The 20211-nt window shown below is 55.4% G+C and overlaps 2 protein-coding genes across 8 annotated transcripts; both read left to right on the top strand.

Annotated features, from left to right (window-relative positions):
- The first annotated feature begins 180 nt into the window (after positions 1-180).
- Positions 181-5734, top strand: LOC122420609 (tigger transposable element-derived protein 1-like). The gene is made up of 2 exons (XM_043435917.1): positions 181-714; positions 2990-5734. Exons 1-2 carry the CDS (start codon positions 640-642, stop codon positions 4826-4828), a joined length of 1914 nt encoding a protein of 637 aa, XP_043291852.1. The 5' UTR covers positions 181-639; the 3' UTR covers positions 4829-5734.
- A 2485-nt stretch (positions 5735-8219) lies between these two features.
- On the top strand, positions 8220-14782 carry LOC122420597 (tigger transposable element-derived protein 1-like). Of its 7 annotated transcripts, XM_043435878.1 has the most exons (5): positions 8220-9293; positions 9641-9683; positions 10160-10616; positions 12401-12480; positions 12850-14782. In XM_043435878.1, exons 3-5 carry the CDS (start codon positions 10217-10219, stop codon positions 14677-14679), a joined length of 2310 nt encoding a protein of 769 aa, XP_043291813.1. In that variant the 5' UTR covers positions 8220-9293; positions 9641-9683; positions 10160-10216; the 3' UTR covers positions 14680-14782. The 7 variants fall into 7 exon arrangements, with proteins under 7 accessions (XP_043291813.1, XP_043291816.1, XP_043291812.1 ...); XM_043435881.1 differs by lacking the exon at positions 9641-9683 and having other exon boundaries at positions 10164-10616; XM_043435877.1 differs by lacking the exon at positions 9641-9683.
- Positions 14783-20211: the final 5429 nt, after the last annotated feature.

Here is a 20211-nt window from a genome sequence, read left to right as displayed (position 1 = left end):
CCAGAATTCCAAAGTATCAATCCTTCCGTGCTCAGCCTTCTTTATGGTCCTAGTTTCACATCCATACCTGAATACTGAAAAAACCATAGCTTTGACCATACGGATCATTGTTGAATTTTAAACCAGCCTTTTCACTCTCCTCTTTCACTTTCATCAAGAGGCTCTTTAGTTCCTCTTTGCTTTCTGCCATTACAGTGGTATCACTGGCATATCTGAGGTTATTGATATTTATCCAGGCAATCTTGATTCCAGCTTGTGATTTATCCAGCCTGGCATTTCACCAGTTACTAGCATGCATATAAGAATATTACAGCTTATTAAAAACTTCATGAAAGAGGAAGAAAAAAAAAAGAAAGTGACGGAAAGCAGACGGCAGAAAAGACAGGAGAAGGAAATTAATGGGCAAGAAAGCCATCCTTGGATTGACACGGCTTTGAGCTTCCCCGCTTGGACTTAGCGTTGGGCAGGCGCCTCACAGAACTACATTTCCCGTCAGGCCCTGGGCGACCGGGCACAGCAGCAGGCGCGTCTTGGGGGCAGGACCCACGCGGCCCCCTCCAATCCTGGTCGTCGCCCGGCAACCTCCGCCTCCGCCGCTAAAGATGAAGGCTGGGCTCGGCCGCCGCTCGCAAGCGGCGAATGAGGCCGGAGATGAGGAGGCTCTGCAGCCCCGTAGGCCCAGTTGAGTCAGCTGGCCCATGTTGCGGCCCGGAGGTGAGGGCGGTCGGCCTCGCGGAAACCGGGGCTCCGGGGGAAGGGGCGGAGGCGCCCATACACTCGGTTCTCGTGGGGGGAAGGGAACGGATGCGGGGGGAAGGGGCCAATGGGAGTCATCGGCAGCCCCGCCGCCTTCTGGGAAATGTAGTCTCGCGCCTTCCTCCCCGGCGGGCTTGGGGACTTTCTAGCGGGCGAGGGAGAGAATGTGTGAATATACGGGGGAGTTTAAAATTGTGGGTGAGCAGGCGAAGGCATCGATATGGAGAGAGAGGGACGGGCGCTTGACTTGTTTGGAGTTCGGGGAGTTTTTCCTGGAAGCCTTCCCCATGCTCACCCTTCTGTACGCCAGGTGCAGCCCATGGCTTAGGGTTAGGTACTCTTCGTGGGTGCCATAGACACTCCCCCAAACACGAAGACCTGTCAGGCACCTGTCCTTGTTTTTCACACGTATTCCTTAAAAAAACTTTTAGTGTTTTGACCAGGTGCTACTTTCACATGGTTTGAAATGCAAAAGGGACAAAGTGAGAAGTTGGCCTCCCTTCAGTGTACTTCATTTGATAAGTTAGCACATGACCATAGACTACCTCTAGAGTGCCAGGCTCTCCCGCTGGGGACTCAGCGGAGTACTCTGTAGGTACAGTTCCTGTCCTGAGGCAGTGTGTGAGGGATGCATGATAAAGGTGGGGAGGGCTTCTCTGATCGGGTTACTTTTGAGCAGAGACCTGCAGAAGAGAGAATAAGCCATGCCTGTTAGAGGGAAGGGCGCCCTACTGTGGGCCAAAGAGCCACAGTAGCAAAGGCCCTGGGCTGGGGGTGCCCTTAGCCTGCCCTAAGGATGTGGTCACGAGTAAGCAAAGGAGAGAAGGAGGCTTAGAGGCCCTTGACAAAGCTGGTGATGACTGTGGCTTTGACTCGGGGTGGGAGGCCTAGGAGGACCCTGAGCAGAGGGGCCATTGGTTTTTTTTTGGGGGAGGGCAGCACTTCGCAACTTGTGAGGATACTAGTTCTCCAGCCAGGGATCAAACCTGTGCCCCCTGAAGTTGAAGCATGGAGTCTTAACCACTGGACATCCAGGGACTTCCCCCTGACTTGTGCGGAGAACCACCTCCTCTGCCCCAGGTGCTCCACAGTGGTGGTGTGATTTAAGGAAGTTCCCCTCTGTGTTAGTTTCCTGTCATGGCTGTACCATATTACTACAGACTTAGTGGTTTCAAACAACACAAGTTTATTATCTTAAGAGTTTGGAGCTCCAAAATCTGCAGTGGGTCTCCTGGGCTAACATCAGGGTATTAGCAGGGCTGGTTCCTTCTGAAGCTCTAGGTTTCAGTGGTCACATTGCCTTTTCTTTTTTTTCTCACATTGTCTTCTGAGTGAGTGAAATTTTTTGCGTCCTCTTACACGGATCCCTGATTACGTGTAGGGCCCACTTGGATGACCCAGGATGATCTATGCCTCTCAAGATTATTATTTTAATCACACCTGTCCCTTTTGCCTTGAAGGGTCATTTACTCATTGTTTCCTGGGATTAGAATGTGGATGTGTTTAGGAGGCATTATTCAGTTTCTCACACTGAGTGAGAAGCATGGAGATGCTCCTGCTCATCAGTGTCTGGGAGGTGGATCAGGATTTCTAGACTTACTTCGCATTCCCTTATGGTTTCAAGAGTTTTGCTGGGGGAAGAGCAAAGTCTCCTGGCAGATGTTTTTGTTTTTATGGCGTGTTCAGCCTCTTCATTTATTTTTTAATTAGAGGATAATTACAATATTGTGATGGCTTTTGCCAAACATCAACATGAATTGGTCATAGGTATACATATGTCCCCTCCTTCTTGAATGCCGCCCCATCACATCCCTCTAGGTTGTCACCAAGCACCAGCTTTGGGCTCCCTGTGTCTACATCAAACTCCCAGTGGCTATCCATTTTACATATGGTAATGTATATACTTTAGTGCTAGTCTCTTAAATCATCCCACTCTTTCCTTCCTCCACTGTGTCCAAAAGTCTGTTCTTTATGTCTGTGTAGCCTTTGCTGCCCTCCTGCAGACCGCTATTTGATCTCATAAACGAAAACTAAGTGAAATGCTCCTCTGGTTGCAAAAGGATGCTCAGAAGTGTGTATGCAGTTTGCTTCGCATCAGGGAGAGAAGGGACTGGACCTGCCTCCGAGGCAGTGGCCTGCAGGGCTGTGGGCTCTAGGTCAGAGCACGGAAGGGCCAGGCGGTGGTCTCTGCTCGCTCAGACTCACAGTAACTCCTGTGTGTTCCCCTCTTCAGGCAGAGATGGCGTGGCAGGAGAGGCCCAGGGGCCACTGTGGCACGGCGCTGGGTACCGCCAACGGGCAGAGGGACGAGAGCGTGTTGAAGTGCATGGCTCGGGGAGGCACCCTGAAGCCCCCCCAGACGCAGGGCTTGGGAAAGGCGCCCCTCGGGCTTGGCCTCCGCCACAGTGCCAAGCGGGACCGGAAGTCCATCACCCTGCACGTGAAGCTGGAGGTACTTCGGCGCTTTGAGGAGGGGGAGAAACTGACGCAGATTGCCCGCGCCCTGGGGCTGGCCACCTCCACGGTCGCCTCCATCCGTGTCAACAAGGACAGGATCCGGGCCAGTTCTCAGGCAGCCATGCCCGTCTGCACCACGCAGCTCACGCGCTGCCGGGGTGCACTGATGGGCCGCATGGAGCGCCTGCTGAGCCTGTGGATCGAGGAGCAGAAGCGGAAGAACCTGCCAGTCAGCACGCTGCTCATCCAGGACCAGGCGCGCCGGCTCTTCGCCCAGCTGCAGCACGAGCAGGGCGGTGGCGGCCGGGCCGAGACCTTTGGGGCCAGCAACGGCTGGTTTGCCCGGTTCAAGGTGCGCCACAAAGTGCTGCTGACGGCCGAGCCCGCCGTGGCCGACGCCCAGGCTGCTGCGCGCTACCCGGCGGTGCTGCGCGCCATCCTGGAGGAGGGCTGCTACTCACCGCGACAGGTCTTCAACGTGGACGAGACAGGCCTGTTCTGGAAGCGACTGCCTGAGCGCATGCTTCTGGCGCTGGAGGGGACAGCTGGGCCCGGGCCCAAGGCCTCTAAGGACCACCTGACCCTGCTGCTCGGTGGCAATGCGGCTGGTGACTTCAAGCTGAAGCCCCTGCTGGTGTACCCCTCAGAGAACCCACGTGCCCTCAGGGGCTGCTCCAAGGCCAACCTGCCTGTGGTCTGGCGCTCCAACCGCAACGACTGGTTGACGCCTGTCATCTTCCAGGAGTGGTTTACTAGCTGCTTCTGCCCCGCTGTGGAAAGCTACTGTGCCAGCCACGGCCTCCCGCACCGTGCCCTGCTGCTGCTGGACAGCGCGCCCTGCCACCCTGTCCACTTGAGTGGCCTCTCGGCCCATGTGCGGGTCGAGTTCCTGCCCAAGAACACGTCCACCCTGATCCAGCCCATGAACCAGGGTGTCATCACTGCCTTCAAGGCCCAGTATCTGCGCCGCACACTCAGCCAGCTGGCCCAGGAGACGGGTGGTGCAGACCGACCCTCCGTGTGGGAGTTCTGGCGCAGCTACACCGTCGTGACCGCTGTGGACAACATCGCTGAGGCCTGGGCGGAGCTGCAGCCTGCCACCATGAACAGTGCCTGGAGGAAGCTCTGGCCCGAGTGTGTGCTGACTGGTGCTCCCGAGCCCAGCGCTGTACCCCAGCTACCCCACAGCATCGAGGCACTAGCTAGCCGCGCAGGCCTGGGTGATGTGGCTGAGGCCAACGTTGTTAGCCACCTGCTGCAGGCCCCCGGGGAGCCCATGCCCATCCCCCCGGGTATGGATGGTGGGCACATGCGTGGCCCTGGGCTGCCCTGCCAGGCTAGTCAGGGCCTGGCCTCTAGAAGACCGGAGTCGGAGGCCACAGGGGGTACGGAGGCTGAGGGCGCAGGTGTGGGTGCACTGTGCCCCGAGCATCTGGCCCAGGCCCTGTCCCACTTTGCTGCTGGCCTGCGAGTCCTCTCAGAGAACGATCCCAACCGGGAACGCAGCCTGCGGGTGTCCCGGGCTGTCTACTGTGCCCTTGCCCGCCTCCGGGAGCTGCTCCGGGAAAGGAGGCTACAGGCTCGGGCTGCTCCTGGGCCTCCAGAGGCCCCGTGACGGTGGCAACAAAAGAGATGTCAGGAAGTCTGCACTCAGCCCAGGTGGGGCCCACAGAGGGTGGGTGAGTGGCCATGGGTACAGACTCTGAAGGACAGACCTCTTTAAATGACCTGTGTGATTTGAGGCTTGGGCCTGATTGCAAATGCGCTTTGTCTGATGAGTTTTGTTTCTGGAGGGTAGACCCTGCCACATCTCACTCATGGCTTTCACACCTAATGCACAGCCAACTTTGTACAGTGGCACACAGAGCGCCAGGCTTGAGGGCGGTGTTTTCTGATTTGCAGATAAGCTGTGGGACCCAGGATTGTCCATCCATGTCAGAGACACACCTTGTAGAACAGCAGTTGCCAAGCAGAGCTCACCAGAGCAGCCTTCCTTGTGGTGAGGGGCCATGGTTGAGATGAGCCTCCCCTGTTTGCCGGCCCTGACTGTCCGTGCCCCATTGTGATGTCCCACCAGTTCTGGATGGGGGTTTCCTACTCTCCTGGCTCACCTTCCATGCCATCCTCACCCCTTTGGGCTTCCATGACTTGTGTTGTCTGAGCCTCCACTGTGCCAGAGCCCATGAGCATGTGTGGCTTTTGATACCAGGCACCATTCCTTGCTTTGGAGATGTTTTCTTCCCTGGGTTTCTGTGCCGTGGTTATCTTGGCTTCTCTCTAGCTTCTGAGGCTGAACCTTTTGTCACTTTGCTGGTCTCCCAGATCTAGAGCTCTTTGAAAAATCTCAGTCATTCCTGAGGGTTCAATGGCCTCAACATTCAGCTCGTTCTTCTGTCCCCTTGTTGTTGTTTTTCAGTCTCTGTTGTGTCTGACTCTTTGCGACCCCATGGACTGCAGCACGCCAGTCTTCTCTGTCTGTCATCTCCTGGTGCTGTGCGTGCTAAGTCACTTCAGTCATGTCTGACTCTTTGCCACCCTATGGATTATAGCCCACCAGCCTCCTCTGTCCATGGGATTCTCCGGGCAAGAGTAGTGGAGTGGGTTGCCATGCCTTTATCTCCCGGAGTCTGCTCAAAGTCATGTTCATTGAGTCAGTGATGCCATCCAACTATCTCATCCTGTCAGCCCCCTTCTCCTCTTGCCTTCAGTCTTTCCCAGCATCAGAGTCTTTTTCAAGTGAGTCGGCTCTTTGCATCAGATGGCCAAAGTTTTGGAGCTTCGGCTTCAGCATCAGTCCTTCCAATGAATATTCAGGGTTGATTTCCTTTAGGATTGACTGGTTTGATCTTGCAGTCCCAGGGACTCTCAAGAGTCTGCTCCAGCACCACAATTTGAAAACATCAATTCTTGGGCGCTCAGCCTTCTTTATGGTCCAACTCTCACACCCGTACATGACTACTGAAAAGATGATAGCTTTGACTAGATGGACGTATGGACCTTTATCAGCAAAGTGATGTCCGAAGCACACTGGGGTATCCGCCTGAGTTTGCAGACATACCATGTGGACTGTCAACACAAAGTCTGCAACGGAAGGCGTTCTTGTACCCCAGCTAGATGAGCCCCAGGTGGTGAGACAGGGCTGTCTGGCCTTGACTCCTTTCAACACAGGTACCTGCATGTGCCTGTGTGGGTGCATGTGCATGCCCACATGCACCTACATGTACACACCCACATGCACACACTGACACACCAAGAGTAAAGTTGGGAGAGAGCATTCCTGTCACCCAGCTAGCACTTGCAGTTGTGGGAATGCTGTCAACACATAAAAGCAGCCTGAGCCATGGCGGGGGTCCAGCCTTCCAGGGAGAAAGGTCAGATGTGGCCTCTGGCCTGCTTTCCTGGCAAGAGCAGCAAAAGGGATGCCAAGAAGAGAAGGCGCTTTGCTGAGGAGCCTTGTGACTGGATTAATAAATTACACAAATTATGGGCACTTGTAACATGCTGGATGTGGGGAGACCAGGGTGGGAGAGAGCGGTTTCAGAGCTGCCAGTCCAGAGGCGGTTGCATTCTGTGTGACAATGGCTATGACGGGTGACTGGTGAGGGACCCAAATCCAGCGGGGGCCAGAGGAGAGGACGGATAGGGAAGACTTTCTCGGAGGTGGTGCCCAGCTTTTGGAAGCCAGTCATTTCAAAATGCCAGGCATCAGACAGAGACCTGTTGAGGCGGCCCAGCATGGTGTGGCTGGTAAATGCCTGCAGACGGGGAGGCAGGAGCAGCCCCGGTGGAGCCGGAGTGTGGCCCAGCGGCTAGAGGAGACAGGTGACCCAGTGGGAGAAGATGCTCCCTCCATTCCAATCCCTAAGAAAGGCAATCTGAAAGAATGCTCAAACTACCGCACAATTGCACTCATCTCACACGCTAGTAAAATAATGCTCAAAATTCTCCAAGCCAGGCTTCAGCAATACGTGAACTGTGAACTTCCAGATGTTCAAGCTGGTTTTAGAAAAGGCAGAGGAACCAGAGATCAAATTGCCAATTATCCGCTGGATCATCGAAAAAGCAAGAGAGTTCCAGAAAAACATCTATTTCTGCTTTATTGACTACGCCAAAGCCTTTGATATATGCAGGTCAGGAAGCAACAGTTAGAACTGGGCATGGAACAACAGACTGGTTCCAAATAGGAAAAGGAGTATGTCAAGGCTGTATATTGTCACCCTGCTTATTTAACTTATGTGCAGAGTACATTATGAGAACGCTGGACTGGAAGAAGCACAAGCTGGAATCAAGATTGCTGGGAGAAATATCAACACCTCAGATATGCAGATGACACCACCCTTATGGCAGAGTGAAGAGGAACTAAAAAGCTTCTTGATGAAAGTGAAAGAGGAGAGTGAAAAAGTTGGCTTAAAGCTTAACATTCAGAAAACTAAGATCATGGCATCTGGTTCTGTCACCTCATGGGAAACAGATGGGGAGACAGTGGAAGCAGTGTCAGACTTTATTTTTTTGGGCTCCAAAATCACTGCAGATGGTGACTGCAGCCATGAAATTAAAAGACGCTTACTCCTTGGAAGGAAAGTTATGACCAACCTAGATAGCATATTAAAAAGCAGAGACATTACTTTGCCAACAAAGGTCCGTCTGGTCAAGGCTATGGTTTTTCCAGTGGTCATGTAATGGATGTGAGAGTTGGACTGTGAAGAAAGCTGAGCGCCAAAAAATTGATGCTTTTGAACTGTGGTGTTGGAGAAGACTCTTGAGAGTCCCTTGGACTGCAAGGAGAGCCAACCAATCCATCCTAAAGGAGATCAGTCCTGGGTGTTCATTGGAAGGACGGATGCTGAAGCTGAAACTCCAGTACTTTGGCCACCTCTTGTGAAGAGTTGACTCATTGGAAAAGACCCTGATGCTGGGAGGGATTGGGGGCAGGAGGAGAAGGGGACGACAGAGGAGGAGATGGCTGGAAGGCATCACCGACTGGATGGGCATGATTTTGAGTAAACTCCGGGAGCTGGTGATGGACAGGGAGGCCTGGCGTGCTGCGATTCATAGGGTCGCAAAGAGTCGGACACGACTGAGCGACTGAACTAAACAGAACGGAGGGAGGGGTAGAGACGCAGGTGAGGTCGTGAGGCAGGCCATGGCGGAGAGGCCGCTTGCGCATGGACCCATCGGCTCCTTTCCTCAGAACCAGGGACAGGACCGGACCTCAGCCAAAGCGCAGTGGAGCACCGGTCTCAGGGCCCTGAGGGACGCCATCCCCCAGTTGCCCCCTGGGAAATGTAGTATCGGCAGCTGGGCTGGGAGGGTCTTGTGACAAGCCAAGGACTACATTTCCCAGCGAGCCTCAGAGGCGGAGAGGGGCTCGCGCCAATTCCACTTCTCGGCGCGGGAGGTTGTCATAGAGCTGCAGAAGCGTCGGGTTACCCCCATTCACCTCCGCTGGCTAGCGTGCAGGGTTGTGGGGAGGTGGCTGGGGACTCGGGAGAGGGGGCGAGGGGCAGAGTGGGAACAAGGCTCCGGAAATAGTCCGTGGGGCAGCCAGGAAACTCCTGGTCCTGGGAAGGGTGTTTGGTCGTCGTTTCTGCACGGCGGCGTTGTTCCACGCCAGTCGGCGTAGCTCCTGAAGGCAGTGAGTCCGCGGGAGACAGCAGGCGCGTGGGGAAAAGCCCCGGGCAGGGTGTGCAGCTGGCCAGAGGGCGCGGGACAAGAGGGCGGAGGATCACCACCCACTTCCTGAGGCACTGAGCGATATCATTGGATAGGCGGCGCGGGGGCTGCTGGGACATGGAGTCCGGCAGGACTGGGCCTGTCCCGGAAGCAAGTTGCCCGGAAGTGATCCGCGAGGATCTGGGCTCTCGCCGCGCCTCAGAGTCAGTTCTTGTGCATCCGCGTTGGTCGCTTCCTTGGCGGAGTTTCTGGGCCTCCGGCCGGCGGCTCCCAGTTCTGTGGACACACTCGGTCAGCTTTTCCGCCCAGCTGCTCCTAAACGCACCTCCTCTGAGAAGTCTTCCTGGATTTCTGCAGCTCAGGCCACCTCCCTGCTCCCGCTGCACCTGCGCGCGTGCCCCCCTGAGGTGAGAGTGCAGGCGGGTCGGGGCAGGGTACTCGGGGGTCAGAACCCGGGTGTTTGGGCGCTGTTGGACTGACCGGCCTGGTTCAGGGGAGCCCTGACAAACCCTGTTAAAGCCATTCATTGGCACGGAAAATGATCTGTGTTCTTAAGTTACAGTGGTAGCAAATGACTGGTGGAAAGAAAGAAACTCAGATGCTTTGCAGACGTTACAAAAGGAAATGCAGATGTTTTCCTCCAGTTCCTTTCCCCAGAGTTGCCAGCTGAGGGGTTGCTGGTTTTCAGGATCTTTTGGTGAACACTTATAGCAGTAGTTCCTGTTTGCTGTTTGGAAATTTTACCATTAAACAGGACCGGGCCCCAAAGGAGCCTAACGTGAAGGAAGGCCCTCAGGGTAGGCTCCCGCTCTTGCTCTGCCTGTGTGGCTGCTCTCCCTGTCCCCAGCTGCCGTCGTGGACTTCTCCCTTTTGTCACTCCTTCCAGTGCCCCGAAGACTGCATCCTGCACTTGGGCACTTGGTCCCTGGGCTGGGACCCTCCCTGGTCACTGGGCCTCCGCTAGTTCACGCTGACACCTCTGCTTGGCTGCTGAACGGCTTTTCTGTCACTGAGACACTGGACATGTCCATGCTCCCTCCCCAGGAGCAGCCCATCTCCTTGGCCCAGTCTGGCCTGAACTTCTGAAGGCTTCCCTCCAGGACCCTCTCCCTTACTGTCCTAACCAGGTTCCCGGTTCGAGGTGTCCTCTGCCAGCTGCCCAGGTGGCCGGGTTTGGGGACGCGCTCCCTCATGGCAAGTGGCCTTGCAGGGTGTAAGTGGGTGGAGGGGTGTGGGTGGTGCACAGCCCTGATTGGGTGTGCATGTTTACCAGGAAGACAGTGCGTGTGGCTGAGTGAAGACGGGGAGGCCAGCTTCCCCACGCCTCACCATGGCAGCTGACCCGGCACCCTTCGGTCAGGAGGAGCTGGTGATCATCAAGGTGGAGGAGGACGAGGACATCCCGTGGGATCCGGAACCGTTCTCCAAGCCTCAGCCCCACACCCCACTGCCTCCTCTCAGTTGGGACCCCCGGCTGTGCTTCCGCAGCTTCCGCTATGAAGAGGCCGCGGGGCCCCGCGAGGCGCTGGCCCAGCTCCGGGAGCTCTGCCGCCAGTGGCTGCGGCCCGAGGTGTACTCCAAGGAGCAGATGCTGGAGCTGCTGGTGCTGGAGCAGTTCCTGGGTGTTCTGCCCCCTGACACCCGGGTCTGGGTGGAGTCCCAGTGCCCTGAGAGCGGCGAGGAGGCTGTGGCGCTCGTGGAGGACCTCGCTCAGATGTTTCAGGAGACTGGTGAGCCCCAGGGAGTGGGCTTGGGGCAGGGGAATGTGCCGGGGGACCCAGCCCATGACCCTTGGTCCTGAGTGCCTGCTCGCTGTGCCCCGGTCCTTTGTGTCCCCATCGCTGGGAAGAAGACTCAGAAGCCGTGACCTGTTTGGAGACTTTCCTAGCCTGTGAGCCTCCCAGAGGTGCGAACCTGCGGTTGGCATGGCATTTCCCCCTCTGAGGGTGCTCTTGGCCTTCTTTCTCTTTTTCTTCCTGGCGAATTCACTGAGTGCATGGCATGTGCCAGCCCTGTGGGTCCAGCAGGGAAGGGAGAGACCAAGGTCCTTGGCCTGATGGAGCCCAGTCTGGTTTGAGTTGGATGATGAGACCCTCCAGTCACAAGTAGAGTGTCCTCCTTTCTCTGGAGGGAGTGGAGAAAGCCCAGCCAAGGGTGCCTTTGCAGTTCGTGCTGTATGATGTCTTCACCTTGGTCTGGGTGTGCACTCACACAGCTATGCAGCAGGCCGGAGAGGTGGCTGGTGATAGCCGTCAGTCCCCCGTGGCCTCTGTGTGCTCGTTCACTCAGTGTCTGTGCAGCTCCTTTGCCTGCTTGGCCCCTTGTATCAAGGGGTGGAAACCATAGCACTTCAACAAACAGACAAAAACCCATCTTTAGTAAGCTGTAACACACACATCAAAAAATCGTACAGTTCATGGGTTTTAGTATATTCACGAGGTGCTACAACCACCACCCGTGTCTAACACCATAGTGAAATCACCTTCAAATGAACTCCATGCCCAGCAGCACTCACTCCCCTTTCTGCCCTCTCCCAATGCCTTGGCAGACGCTAACCTGCTTGGTGTCTCTGTGTACTTTCTTACTCTGGATGTCTTAGTAAATGGAGTCATACAGTATGTGGCTTTGAGGATGGGCTTCTTTCACTGAGTGTAATGTTTTCAGTGTTCATGGTGTAGTATGTCAGTATCTCACTGGTTTTTATGCCTTGTCATATCCAATTGTATGGTCATAGCACATTCTGTTTATTTGTTTTAACTGTTAATGGATATTTGGATTGTTGGTACCTTTTGGCTGTTACGATTAATGCTCATGTGAACTTAAGTATACTTTGTTTGTGCAGACAGATGTTTTCATTCAGGGTCCCCAAGACCACCCTTAGGCTTAGTGATTTTCGAGGAGCTGCAGGAATCGACAAGACTGTTATAGTCATGGTTGTCGTTTATTACAGTGAAAGGATGCAGATAAAGTCAGCGATGGGAAAAGGTGCCCATTCTGCGAGACAGCAGGCATGAGATTCCAGAGTCCTGTCCTGCGGAAGCTGTGTGGGTTGTGCTTAGTAACCCTGGCAGTGATGTGCCCCAGCACACCCAGGGTGCTGTCCCCCGGGGGGCTTGCCCTTTGTTACCAGGCAGAATCTTCCAAGGGCTTTGAGGTCCCCTACTGGGAGCAGATCAAGGGCCAGACTTTTGCTGGGAGCGGGCAGGGCTTGGACAGCTCAGGCCTGCTGACACAGCTTTTTACCGACGACCCAGCTGCAGCCCAAGGAAGCATCTGACGACTGTTTCCTTGGCATTTCAGTGACTTGGGTTTCAGAGGCCTTGGGTGTGCTCTTGAGGTCGCGTGTATGTGGGTCAGAAGGGGCTGCTGCCTTCTGTGTGAGTCTGAGGGCAGGCGAGGTCTCATCCAACTCCGAGTCCCTGGCCAGTGTCCAGCTGCACGTTGACCTCTGGGTGTCCAACCCCTGTGTCCATGGGGCGGGGCTGCAGACACTAATGCTCCCCTTCTCCCTCAGCCCTGGTCCAGGCCCCTCCTGAGGACCAACAGCCTGGAGACCTTGCAGAGCTGGCCAAACCCTTCTTGGATGGAGCTCAGGTGAGCTGTGAGTCCTCCACAGTCAGAGATGCCATATCCTGCTGAACTCTGCCCCCCACCCTTCTTTACCCCAGCCCTGGGAAGGTCACCATAAGCAGTTGTGCCCAGCACCCCCTCGCCCCCGACCCTTGGTCCCTCACCCTTGGGCTGGGCCCTGCCTGGCACCGTGGTCCAGGCTAACACCATCATATACAGAGTTCAGTAAGTCCCTTGTATATGAATTTGCCAGTTGCAAACTTTTACAGATGTGAATGTGTGTTTGCATGTCCAGTCACGTAAGTTAGTTCACGTGTCTGGGGTACACTGTCACATGCATGCAATCTCTACATAGGGTTGTGTGTTTGTGTACTTCACAGTACAGTAGTACAGTATCTTTATTTCAAGCCCAGGATGTCTGGAAGCAAGCGTAAGAGCAGCGGTGACGTAGCTGGTACTGCTAAGAAGCGCCACGCGATAACGATGGAAACGAAAGTGAAGATAATTGAGAGAGTGGAGCGAGGTGAAAAGATGACAGATGTTGCTCGTTCGTTTAACTTGAACCGTTCAACTATTGGCACGATCGTCAAGAACAAGGACAAGATCCTGGAACACGTGAAGTCTGCTGTGTCGATGATGTCGACGATCATATCCAAGCGGCGTGGGAAAGCGATGGAGGAGATGGAGAAACTTCTCAGCATGTGGTTGCAGGACCAGCATCAGCGTCGAGCCCCACTCAACATAATGCTGATTCAAGAGAAAGCTAAAAGCCTGTATGAAGACCTGAAGAAGAAATATGGTGAAGAATCAGACGGCCCGTCTTTTAACGCCAGCTGTGGCTGGTTTTATCGGTTCAAGGCCAGAGCCAATCTTCACAACGTAAAAGTAAGTGACGAGGCAATGAGTGCAGATATGGCTGCTGCCCGGGAATTTCCTGACATCCTTCGAGAAATTATTGATGAAGGGGCATATTTACCAGAGCAGGTTTTTAATGTGGATGAGACAGGACTGTACTGGAAGAGGATGCCAGACCGAAGTTACATCAGTAAGGAGGAAAAGTTGATGCCAGGTTATAAAGCAGCAAAGGACAGGCTGACTCTGCTGTTTGGTGGCAATGCTTCCGGCGATATGAAGCTGAAGCCTCTCTTGGTTTACCATTCAGAGAGCCCCAAAGCCCTTAGAAATATAGCCAAGGGCTCTCTTCCTGTTGTGTGGAAGAGTAACCCCAAAGCTTGGGTTACACAGGCCATTTTCCAGGACTGGTTTTTCCACCACTTTATCCCGGAGGTAGAGATATACTGCTTGGAGAAGGACATCCCTTTCAACATTCTTTTGTTGCTTGACAGTGCTCCAGGCCACCCCCCATTCATGGATGATTTTCATCCCAACGTCAAAGTAGTGCGTCTTCCACCGGATACTGCGCCCCTTATCCAACCCATGGACCAGGGAGTTATATCGACTTTCAAGAAATATTATTTACGTCACACTTTTCGTCAGGCAGTGAAGGCGAGTGATGAGTCAGGAACAACCTTGCGACAATTTTGGAAGGACTATAACATCTACAAGGCCATAAAAAACATTGACTTTGCTTGGCGTGAGGTTACGGCCGGCACCATGAATGGCGTATGGAAGAACCTTTGCCCGCAGTTTGTTCATGATTTTCGTGAATTCGAGAAGGTGAATGAGGAGTCCAGAGAGGTCTTCAGCAACTTAGTGACCCTCAGTGAGAAGCTGGAGCTGGATCTGCAGGAGGATGACTTCATTGAACTCCTTGCTGTGCAACACGAGGAGCTCACTAACGAAGACCTGATGGAACTGGAGGCCCAGAGAAAGGACGAAGAGAGACAGGAGGAGGAAGAACGAAGTGAAGAGCTGAAGAGATTCACGATGCAGGACATGGCCAGGGGGTTCTCTCTGTTTGAGGAGGCACTGTTCATTTTAGAGGCCCAGGACCCAAATGTAGAACGGTACACGAAGGTTGAGGCAGCCGTTCAGAACGCAATCCAGTGCTACCGTGTCATCTATGATGAGAAAAAAAGAGCCACTGCCCAGACATCCCTCGATCGGCTTTTAAAGAGGGAGATGGAATTGCCAGCTCCTTGCTGGCAAGGAGCCAGAACCTGTGCCTCGACGTCAGGCCTGAGTGACGTCACAGCCCGCCCGCCTGTTGCTGACGGTCCTTCTCTCTGCCAGCTCCCCCTCCTCGTCCAGCTCCACCAGTAACTTCTTGCCTATTCACTCCATGCCAGTCCCTCTAATCAGGTGTTATGCTGTACTCCTGTACTTTCTAAGGTATTATACTGTAAGATTAAAGATGCTTTCTTTATTTTGTGTGTGTTTATTTATGTATTATTTATGTGAAAAGTATTATAAACCTATTATAGTACTCTGTAGTCAACACTACACACAGTACTATTATAGTATTATGTAACCAGTACTGTATACAGTGCTATGCAGTACTGTGTAGCCAGTATTATATACAGTACTATTATAGTACTGTGTAGCTATACTAAATGCAGTACTGTTGCAGTACTGTGTAGCCAGTTGTGTTAGTTAGGTCCCTAGACTAACTTTGTTGGACCTACAAGCTGTGCTCTTGGAATAGAACTTGTTCTTATGTAGGGGACTTACTATAGTTTAGCAGTTTCTGTTGGACAAAGATAGAAATACAGTGGTCATTATTTATGTCTTCTGATTTTAAAGAAAAATGTAAAATGTAGGTGCATTCTATGATAATTCAGACCTCAGCAGAAGTGTATAAAGCTTAAGCTTCACACCCAGTCTGCCTCCCTGAAGATGGTCACTGTCACCCACTGTGTGTCCTTCGTCCCTCATGTACACACGGGCAGTGCACACATGGACGTGTGTGTGAACGTGGGCCACATAGATGTTTCAAAAGAAAGCCCCATCCACAGTCTGCAGCCCACTGCTGTCACTTCATTTGTGCCAGGCTCCCCTCCAGTGGTGCAGGCAGCCTCAGCCTTTAGTGGCTCTGTTGGAGTCGTCTGCCCAGGCTGAGAGGGCGTGTGGGCCGCTGTTTGCCTCTCATTCTGGGACACACACCATTATCTTGGCTCTGCCCTCTTGGGCTCTTCTGCCCTCTGGGCCTGCCTGTCCTCTGGATGGGACCAGAACATCTCTCTGTGTCAGGGGCTCCTGCATGTTTGTGATGGTGGGTAACCCAGGGAGTGCCCCATGATGAGAGGAACCTGCTCACATGCAGGAAGGAGAGCAGACCAGCCCAGGAGCTTGGCTGGGTGAGGGGGGAGAGGGGACCCCACCGTGGCCCTCCCTATCCCTGACTGCCATTGCTGGGTGTTCCTGAGACACCACCGGGCCTGGGAGCATCTGCAGCAGCCTTGCCAGACCTGCCTGAGTCTGGCTTAGCTGGCGTCCTGCTGGCAACTCTGAGACCCACTGGGGGCTCCCCGGTCAGGCTTCCATCACCCCTCTGGACTGCGGGGCTGCCTCTGAGCGCTGGGCCGCCCACTGTGCTGTGGAAGGATGGGGGGCCAGGGCCTGCAGTATGCCGTCTGGGCGGTTTCCCCCTGCACAAGCATTTCCTCCTTAGAAACAGTCAAAGACAGGACGTCCCTGGTGGTACAGGGCTAGGACTCCACTCTTCCACAGCGGGGAGCTCGGGTTCCACCCCGGGTTGGGGAACTTAGATCCCACATGCCCCGTGGCATGGCCCCAAAATAAATGAATTTAAAAAAACCCACAACACACCCAGAAACAAAAGCCCGGAGTTCTGACACCCTTAGCGACACGGCTCGTCTGGTAAGTCAGGGCCCTGACATGGCAGCTGCCGCTGGCCTCTCCTTTGCCTGGCCGCCGTGGAGCGGGGAGCTGGGTTCATGTGCCCTGGCTGCCGTCCCTGGGCCAGTCTCTGACATCTGGTAATTTCTGTGCTCCTCCTGACATCAGTATGCGGTGTGTCCTGCCACCCTGGAGGTTTCGCTGAGGCCTGCGAGTAGGTGAGGTGGGCTGGTGTCCTGAGAGCCCGGGCAGGTGGCGGTGGGTTTTTGGTGAAGTTTCTGTGGTCCGTGGGGCAAGAATCCATTCAGTGGGCAGTGAGCTCTGGCCAGATATGGCCCGGAATCCCCTCACCTAGAGCGAGACACGAGCCGGTGATCTCTGACGGTTTTCCCTGATCCCGTGGGCACTTAGCACTCGTAAATGCCGCCACCCGTTTTGCAGCAGGTCGGGGCAGGGGCGGCAGCGGTCCTGAAATCGGCGGGCACAGGGCGGGAGCAGAATATGCTGGAGAGAGCGGTGTGGGCCTGAAGCCCGCCCTGGAGAGGCTGCTGCGTGTGCGCCAGCGCCGGAGTGCCAAGTGGGACCGCAAGGCCATCGACCTGCAGGTGAAGTTCGAGGTGCTGCGGCTCTTGGAGCCGGAGAGAAGCTCAGCGGGATCTGGAGGACCCTAGGGCTGTCTGTCGCCCCCGTGGCTACCATCCGCAACAAGGACAAGATCAGAGCGAATGAGTTCGCAGGCGTCCACGTCGCGCACCACCGCCAGGGCGATGGAAAACAGCGGCTGCTGAGCGTGCGGATGGAGGACACGAGGAGGCGCGCGGCGCCCGGCACCGCGGTGCTGGGCCAGGAGAAGGCCCGCAGCCTGCTCGCGGAGTTCAAGTGGGCGCAAGGCGCGGGGCTGGGCCCGAGACCGTCGAGGCCAGCCGCGGCTGGTTAGCGCTCTTAAAGGCGCGGCACGGGCCGCGCGCACGTGCCCGGCGCAGCTGCAGAGAGTGATCCCGGACGGCGGCGACGCGGCCCGGCAGGTGTTCCGTGGGGACGAGACCCGGTTGTTCTGGAGGCGGCTGCCCGGCAGGACAGGCCCTTCCGCGGCGGAGAAGCCGGACCCTGAGCTCGCAGGCGCCCGCGATCTCCTGACCCTGCTGCTCAGCAGCAACGCCGCCGAAGGCTTCAAGCTGAAGCCGCTGCTGGTGTTCCTCGCGGAGAACCCGCGAGCGCTCAGGGGCTTCTCCAAGCCCAACCTGCCCGCGCTGTGGCACTCGCACAGGGTGCCCGGGTCACCAGGAGCCTCTTCCAGGAGCGGCTCGGGGGCTTCTGCCCCGCAGTGGAGAAGTACTGCGCCCGGCACGCGCCCCCGTTCAAAGAACTGCTCGTCCTGGACGGCGCTTTCCGCCGCCCCGGGAACCTGGACGACCTCTCCGACGACGTGCCCGTGGAGGACCTGCCCACGGATGCCGCAGCCCTCAGCCAGCTAGCCATCCATCCAGGGCCTGATCGCCACGTTCAAGGCCTGCTCTCTGCGGAGGGTCTTCCGCTTCCCGCCGGCGAGGGCTGGGGGCACAGAGCCGTCCTGCGAGGAGCTGGCGGGGCTGGAGCGGGAGCGGCAGCCGGGGGAGGGCGAGGACAGCTCACCGGGCACCTGGCCAAGGCCGGAGCACACGTGGACTCTGGCCTGCGGGGCATCAGGGACAACGACCCCCAGCCAGAGCGCAGCCCCCGCGTCTGCCGTGTCCTGAACGAGGTCAGCCGCTATCGCCAGCTTCTCAGAGAGGAGCGAGGCCTTATATGTCGTGGGGGGGGGGGAGGGGGGGGCGCGTTGGAAGTTCTGAGACCTCCAGACTGTTGGGGGTGGGGGTACTCCCTCTCCAATTTTCACAAGGAAGTGACACTGGCCTGCATGCTTCCATTTTATATCAATCCCTGATTTTTTTTTTTTTTTTGTCATCAAGTAATTTATCTCAAGTGAACCTCTCAAATACATGGTTTTAGAAGTCTTGATGAACTCTCAAGTTTCTTTATTGCATCCTGGGCACTTTGGGGCCAGTGCGCCCTAGATTTCCTAGTGGAATCGCCAGAAGCGTCATTCTCCCTGGGCGGTATTCCTCCGCCTTGCTCACTGCACTGAGTCCCTCCTGTCCCCACAGTTGGGCTCCTGGGGTGGGGTTCAGAGAGGGTTCTGCTTGTTTTCTGGCCTTTCACCCTTCAGCCGGGCTTCAGGACCTGCAGCGGCAAAGGCTGGCCCCAGACAAGCCCCACCAAGAGACTCAGGGATCCAGAGCGCGGGCCTGGGTGGAAGGAGTGTCCTGCCACATGCCTCTGATCTCTGTTCCCCCCAAATCTTAGATGCCTCTTCACCCCCGCAGTGAAGCCCAGCCCCTGCTGACCAGCCCGGAGAGGGAGGAGGGACATGGCCGTGGGTGAGCTGGTGAGCACAGCAAGCGGGGCTGGGGGGCCCTGGGCACCCTGGCTTGTCCTCTGCTGTGAGCTCCCGCTCCAGCCTGGGGCTCAGGTCCCCTTGCCTTTGGATGCCTGGCCTCAAAATAGACCTGTCTGTGGGGCGTGCTAGCCTACATGAAGCTAGTGTGGACGTGGGAGACGGGACCTGAGCAGAGAGGGAGCCCCCACAGGCCCATCCCGTCTTCAGCCAGGCCTGGAGGCAAGATCTGGGCCCCCAGCCCTGCTCAGCTGCCCACAGTCAGCAAGCTTGCCCCTGGACCCTTGTCCTAGACCGTCTTCTGGGTTCAGCTCCTCTCCCACCCCAACCCACGGTTCACCTCTTCCTGCCCAAGTCCCAGGGCACTCCAGTTTGTGATCAAAAACTTCCCTGAGCTCCCCTTCTGTCCTGTTTCTTTCACCATTGGCTCCAAGTGGAGCTGGGCTGGGTCTGGCTGTGCTGGGACGTTGCTCCCCCATCAGCCCTCCAGGGCCAGTGGTTTTCTCCCCTGTGGATGCCTGAAAGTTGCCCACCAAGTGTCAGGTTCAGAAAGGGGCTGTCTGGGGGCAGGGAACACTGGTGGTGACTGCAGCTGTTAAAAGATGCTTGCTCCTTGGAAGAAAAGCTATGACAAACCTAGACAATGGTGAGCTGGTGAGCATGGCGAGCGGGGCGGGCGGCACGGGGCACCCCGGCTTGTCCTCTGCTGTGAGCTCCCGCTCCAGCCTGACATCGCTCCAGCAAAGCAGAGACATCACTTTGCTGACAAAGGTTCGTATAGTAAGAGCTATGGTTTTTCCAGTAGTCATGTATGGATGTGAGAGTTGGACCATGAAGAAGGCTGAATGCTGAAGAATTGATTCTTTCAAACTATGGTGTTGGAGAAGACTCTTGAGAGTCCCTTGAACTTTAAGGAGATCAAAGCAGTTAACCTTAAAGGAAATCAATCCTGACTATTCATTGGAAAGACTATTGCTGAAGCTCCAATACTTTGGCCACCTGACTTTAAGTTGACTCATTGGAAAAGACCCTGATGCTGGGAAAGTTTGAGGGCAGGAAGAGAGGGGGGGCAACAGAGGATAAGATGGTTGGATGGCATCACTGACTCAGTGGACATGAGTTTGAGCAAGCTCCGGGAGATGGTGAAGGACAGGAAAGCATGGCATGCTGTAGTCCATGGGGTCGTAGAGTCAGACATGACTTAGTGACTGAACAACAACAACATCACTGATAAAAACAGATTCAGCTGGCGTTCAAGGAGGATGCTCTGAACATTCCTAAATCAAGGACTTTGTGATCAAATATGTCTGCAGTGAATTTCTAGGTAAGATAAGGTGACTCTGTACATTTACATTATCTATCAGGTGTTCAATAAACAGCAGTGGAGGCCCTGGAAGCCAACCTGTCCTGACTTCTAACGTCATGTGTGCACACTGGCCTGCTTGTGTTTAGGGTTAGAGTTAGGGGTTAGGGTTAGGGTTAGGGTAAGGTTAGGGTTAGGGTTATGTGGTGGGGGCTTGGGGCATGAAATGGGCAGACGGGTGCAGGTGGGAGCTCCCCGC

Source organism: Cervus canadensis, chromosome 18 (genome assembly GCF_019320065.1).
Source record: "Cervus canadensis isolate Bull #8, Minnesota chromosome 18, ASM1932006v1, whole genome shotgun sequence".
Taxonomy (NCBI): Eukaryota; Metazoa; Chordata; class Mammalia; order Artiodactyla; family Cervidae; genus Cervus; species Cervus canadensis.
Note: the sequence above shows the minus strand (reverse complement) of the source record. Positions and strands in the feature narration are given on the sequence as shown.